A 6,000-nucleotide genomic window follows, 5' to 3' on the forward strand; every position below is an offset into this window, starting at 1 on the left:
ATTATTTCCTTTATATTAAGGAGGTAGTCTCAGTTTGGTGTCAGCCTGCTACTTCTTTAATAGTTGCTAATGTCTTTTGTTCACAAGGAAGGAACAGATCTTAGATTCAGTTTCACAAGTATTGGACTCTAGTTAAGACTTTTAGTTCTGTTTTTATTGTACTTTTTTTTTGTTAATCCTCAGCTGAGGATACTTTTCCATTGGTTTTTAGGGAGAGTGAAAGAGAAAGGAAAAAGGCAGAGAGGAATATAGATGTAAGAGAAACACATCGATTGGTTGCTTCCTGCATGAGCCCTGACCAGGGAAGGAGCCTGCAACCAAGGTATGTGTCCTTGATTGGAATCAAACCCTGGACCCTTTGGTCCACAGGATGACGCTTTATCCACTGAGCCAAACCAGCTAGGGCTCATTGTACTTATTTTTATGGCTTTGTTGTCTCAGGGCAAGTGACAGGTTTCCCATTAATGGCAATGATTTAGATTTTTTTAAAATAAATTTAAGTTTAAAAATCTATTTAAAGAAAAATATTACATAAATAATAATATAGATAAAGCTAAAATAATCAGATTAGGTAAAAGAATGACAGAAATTTGGGAAACATTATGTCAAGTCATTGGCAACAGACTATCAATTTTGCTGAATGAGTGAGCAAGCCACTTTCCAACAGAAGCTCCTCTTCCTGGAGATATAGACAGACAGCTGCAGGCCCTGACACATGCAGCCTACTGTCTACTTGCCCTGAAGAGGCCCTAGGAATAATGTGTCCAATCCTACTTAGGGATACTGACAGTAGGAAAGGGATCAGCCTTGCAAATAAAGAAGGAAAGGCTTTAAGTTCTGTGTTCTTGCAGCTGCCGTGAGTCTCCAGAGCAGCTGAAATGACAACCTGCAGAGTTTCCACTTCCTACAAGAGCTTCAGAGACTAATAAAGACATTGCTCCAATTTAGAAAAAGGCTGAATACAAAATAGCTCCATAGTTAAAGCACAATGTCCTTTGCTTAAAAATCCTAAGTGTTTATGAATAGGAGCCTAGTTTTTACCAAGAATACAAATGGTAAGTAAAACATACTTTCAGTCAACAAGCCTTTAATTAAATGTGCAAGATGAGGAGGGGGATGTCAAATTTTAAAAATAAAAATGTCTCCTAATTGATCATCTCACATCCTACATTTGCCCCCCATTTAAGTTATTTCTCCACACAATATTCAGAGCTATCTTTAAAATAAATTTCCAAATCCTTAGATCCTCACATGGAACCAGCTTCTTTTATACACTCACTCTCTCCATCCTTCTCTATCTGGAGTTTGGCCAGGCACCGAAGGGGGAAAATGTCCTAACTCACCAAAGAAGGGATTATCAATCAGGAAACACAGCTGGTAAATATGTTACACCTGATCCAGACTAGAGGAAGACTGCAAAATAGTAAAACAGTTTAGAACAAGGATCTTGTACCAGAAGAGAGAGAGAGAGAGAGAGAGAGAGAGAGAGAGAATATGAATATGAATGAATCAATCCTAAAAACTGGAAATATTTTCTCTTTCACATTTCTCTGTTTCTATTTTGCAATTGCTGACCCAGCAATTCTTGTATTGGACCATCACTCCCACCACTCCCCTCCCCTAACCACTACTAGTAAAAACATTTAAAAACTACTAATAATGGTAGAAGAAAGCCCTGGTCGTACCAGAGTACAAAATTGGTTGAGAACCACATAGCACATGAGAATCATTTTAGCAAAAGGAGAATGAATAATAAAGCAGGTGTTCTAGCAAGACCATGGGTGATTTTCAAAAACCAAAAATGCAACACCCAAACTTGCCAATTTATGAGTAATAAGATGCATCCTCAAGATGTTTCAACTAATCGCATTTATGCAGAGAAAAACTATTATAAACGTAGATACTAGAATGTAAACTCCCCACATCTCATCCCACCACAGTTTCACAATTATTCACCCTTACAGCCCAATCCACTTCTACTCCAAACAATATTCAGCAAGAGCTTGAAGACCATCCAACAGTTGTAAAATCCTAAAACCTTGGCAATACAAATAATGCTATACAAAGATAGTGATGCTGCTGAATCTGAAATCTACAAAGGGCTGGACTCTCCTGTGAGAATGCCTGTGTTCAAATCCAGCTCTGAGCAGGCTAATCTCTGGCCTTCAGTTCACAACCACAATACCTACCTAGTGGGACAGCACACACATAAGCACTCCATGCTGACAGCCCTTGAACTTGTGGGTGGTGGGCAAGCACCACCATGAGTGAGCTGTTCACTGTCCGCTAATGAATGTCTGAATGCAAGGAATGATAGTGGTTTGGGGTACTAATGTAAACACAAAAGCAGGGGCTGTACCAAAGTCTGAAGGTCAAAAGTCAACAACAGTCTGCACCCTTTCTTTTCCTAGTCCTATCAGTTTATATTAATCGCCTTGGAATTCCTAAAAAGCCTCTTCTAATCTTCTTCCCACATAACTATAAAAAAGCTACTAATTCTGTCTTCACTTTGAAGAATATGACATGTCACTTCTGGTTAACATATCCTAATGTTTATCCATGTGAAATGGACAAGGTTTTTCTTCTTGGATAGTTCAAAACACTATTAATTCTAACTGACTTATGGGGCACCAAAGGCATTTTCTTTGGTCCTCAAGAACAATTGTGGAAATCCAATTATTCTTAAAAATATTAAATCTTGCTTCTGGGGGAAGACTTTCACTACGTGTTCGCATCATTTGCCTTCACTCAACATTCCAACTAACTTGATTTGGGAGAGAAGAGGCTTTAGTTTGGCAATTAACAATGCTTCTGGTTCCTTTAATTGGCAAGGAGTTGGTAAAGTGAGTGATAATACTATTTTTGGAAGATAAGTAACTGCCCTTTAGAGAACAGGGGGACAGGGAATAGGGGGCAATAAATGCCAATTCTCAGACATAGCCCCAGATCTGTCTTAAGAACCGGTAGAGTAATAGAATGTTCCATTGGCAAGATGGCCCCATTGAAAGTTGTAAGGAATTGCAGAAGGCCGAGTATGGGCAGGTTTATTAAGACAGTACGGACTTGAACCTGGGAGACCAGAGACCCTTTCAGAAAGCCAATGAGGCGGAAAACTGTCACAATGAAACGAAGATGTCACTTGGCCTTTTTCATCGTTCTCAGAGTGTTTTTTCTAACTACATAACTGAACGAACAGAAAACAGAAGCCCATGAAAACCTATATGTCTTTTATTAAAGACGGCCATTTCTAATGTATTATAACTTATGAATTATAACAAAGATGACTATATACCCAAAAAAGTGTTGAATCTTTTTAGTTAAAAAATAAAAAGTCTGCAGGCTGCACAGAACTGTAAGGAGGCACTTACTGCAAACCCTGGATTCAGTTCTTGCCCTCAGTCGCCCTTGTAGGGTTCATCCTTGCCCTTTGAAAATGTATCCTGGAGGGCTTGAGGGTGCGGCCCTGGGGAAGTGAAAATCAGAGCCCTGTCGCTGCCGCTCACGGCCTGCGTGACCTGTGGCAAGTCAGCATCTTCAGCTCAAAGTGCGGTGGTTTCTAGCACCACGGTTAAGAGGGTGAGCCTGGGCCAGTCCACAGGGTTCAGGTCCTCGCTCCACCAAATGTTAGCTGTATGACTTCAGACATATGAGCACATCAGTAAAGCCCCATTTCCTCATTTATTAAAAAAAAAAAAAATGCGGGGGGGGGGGGAGATTGGGAAAAAAAGACCCACCTCATGAGAGTGTGTGAAGATTAAATAAGATAACCCATATAAAAAGCAAGGACAGTGAGTGACATAATGAGTAGTCTACACACATTGGCTATTATTACTGATCTCACAGGATTGTTTTTGGAATCAAATGAGATGTGAGAAGTAAAGCATCATACAGATGACAAAAATAAAAGCAAGACCAATTGTGCCAGAAACACTGTTACCCCTTCAAAAAAAAAAGTTAAATGATCTCAGCCATTCGGAGAAGCCTCCATTTAGTAACATCCACGCTAAAAACGCGAGCTAATTTTGCACAAACCGCTGACCTTGAAGCCTTCTTCACCATCAACTGAGATAGACCAAGACCATACAACCAAGACCATAAGAGGAAAGGAAATGCCAAAGGGCCCACCACTGTCCAATTACAGAACATGCCCGTTACTGAGAAGGGGCTTCTCCCTGACTCAAACCTGTGACTCCCCACAACCGGGGCGGCCGGGTGACATCCAGGTCTGACAAAGCCTGGGGCTGAGGCGGGCGGAAAGGATGGAGGGGACCCACCGCGCACAGGGGAAACCGGCCAGGCTGCAGGGAGGAAACGCATGCCCTCGCAGCAGCCCCGCAGGACCCTCCATCGTCAACTACCCGTCTCTTCGCCGCTATTTGGGGCCCAAGACACCCCCCTCCCCAAACCCTCTCGCCGCCCACGTGTGCCCAGAGCAGCTGTTCCTCCACCGAAGACCTCGCCATTGGGAACCTCGGATCAGGCCTGTTCGGATTCGAGCGGGGTGACCTTGTGTCAGACCCTTCCCCTCTTTGGACCTCTTTCTCCATGGACACCCAGCGCAGCTGGTTATACAACCCCCCAGGCCCGGTTCCCGCAACTGAAAAGTCTGTACGTGAGGACTCTCCCTCAGCCTCCACCCGCGGGGAGATCTCGGGGCTCCCTTGGCGCGGGCCCGAACAGACGCAGCCCACGGGCAGCGCAGGTCTCCGCGAGAGGAAGTGTCTCCGCTCTGCCGACCCGCCGCTGCCCCGACCGCGCCGCGGCCGCCTCGGGGCTCAGAAAGGGCCCCGCGATTGCGGCCTAGAAGCCCGCGCGGGCCCGCCCCCCGGCCTCCGCGGGCCACGTTCCCGGACCCTCCGCGCCCCTTCTGGGCCTTTGCCCCGTCCTCGGTAGCCCTCGGCAGCACTCGGCGCTTCCGGGCGGCGACCGGGCTGGCCACAGGCACTCACCGTAAATGGGCCGGAGGCGCCTGTCGTTAGGGTCCTGCACATGGCCCCGTGTCGCCATGATGACAAGCGCAGAACCACAGTGCGCACGCGCGGGGCAGGCCTCCAGGAAGGGGCTGTTAAAGGGCCAGTGCCGATCTCGCTCGTCTATCGCGATGGGTGGCGACCGAACGCACCTGCGCGGAAAGCGGTGCTACCTCGCACCCCTGTTCGGAGAATTGCCTGTTCAAGAGAAACTTCCTCTCCTTTTTGACGGTGGAGTCAGCCTCGCTAAAGGCGGCTGTTGCTGTTGAAATCCCTTCCGAGTCGCCTCCTGGGGCGTGAGGACGGGAAGGGAGAAACTCGGTGAAAGTCAGGGCTCAGCCGCTCCTGCTTATCCTATTTATCCTCGGTGCTGAAGGACCAGTTGGACTTGTCTTTCATTCATTGTTGGGGGACCAGGAAATCCTCCGGGAGAATGAGTTCCAGATCCCTTCACGCCTTTCTCGGGGCTCAGCCAACTAAGAAGCATCTTAGATGAATAGTAATCCAGTCCATTATACTTCAATAAAGCTGGAGAGGAAAAGTAACTCAGCCAGTATGCATGGCAAGCACTTCAAATATATTATCTCCCTAACACTCCTAACAACCCTCGTACCTTCCTAGGAGGTGGATATTATTATCTTCCTTTTTTATCCGTGGGTTTATTCATACATATAGTTATTGAGTGCCTGTTGTGTGGCATGCTCTGTTGTAGGCACGAAGGATGCATCAATAAACCAATAGACAATCTTTGGTGGAGTTTTACTTATAATGGGGAAGACAGACAATTAAATGAGTAAAATAGATGTACAGGTGGGCAAAGTAGGTTTACAATTGTGAGTACAGGTGTTAAGGCTATTGTAATCATCATAAACTGCATGTCTCCTCTCTCTCTCTCCCTCTCCCTTTCTCTCTCAAATCAATTTTAAAAACACCTTTTTTTTTTTAAAGAAAGAATAATGAAGGTCAGGAGCCTCAGGTAAGCTGACCCCAGGATCACCCGGAGATGGATGTGGCCAGGTATGACCAGGCT

General features: G+C 45.3%; 1 protein-coding gene across 2 annotated transcripts in view; it reads right to left on the reverse strand.

Moving 5' to 3' along the window:
• The window catches only part of NAA25 (N(alpha)-acetyltransferase 25, NatB auxiliary subunit), a 61,233-nt gene extending 55,616 nt beyond the window's left edge, over positions 1 to 5,617 (reverse strand). For both annotated transcript variants that reach the window (XM_014464606.2, XM_006099042.3), the window contains exon 1: positions 4,950 to 5,617. In XM_014464606.2, the coding sequence (XP_014320092.1) occupies positions 4,950 to 5,007 (58 nt within the window). In that variant the 5' untranslated portion in view covers positions 5,008 to 5,617. The remainder of the gene's footprint in view (positions 1 to 4,949) is intronic.
• Between the last annotated feature and the right edge of the window lie 383 nt (positions 5,618 to 6,000).

The sequence above is a fragment of the Myotis lucifugus genome, unplaced genomic scaffold, assembly GCF_000147115.1.
Source record: "Myotis lucifugus unplaced genomic scaffold, Myoluc2.0 scaffold_256, whole genome shotgun sequence".
NCBI lineage: Eukaryota > Metazoa > Chordata > Mammalia > Chiroptera > Vespertilionidae > Myotis > Myotis lucifugus.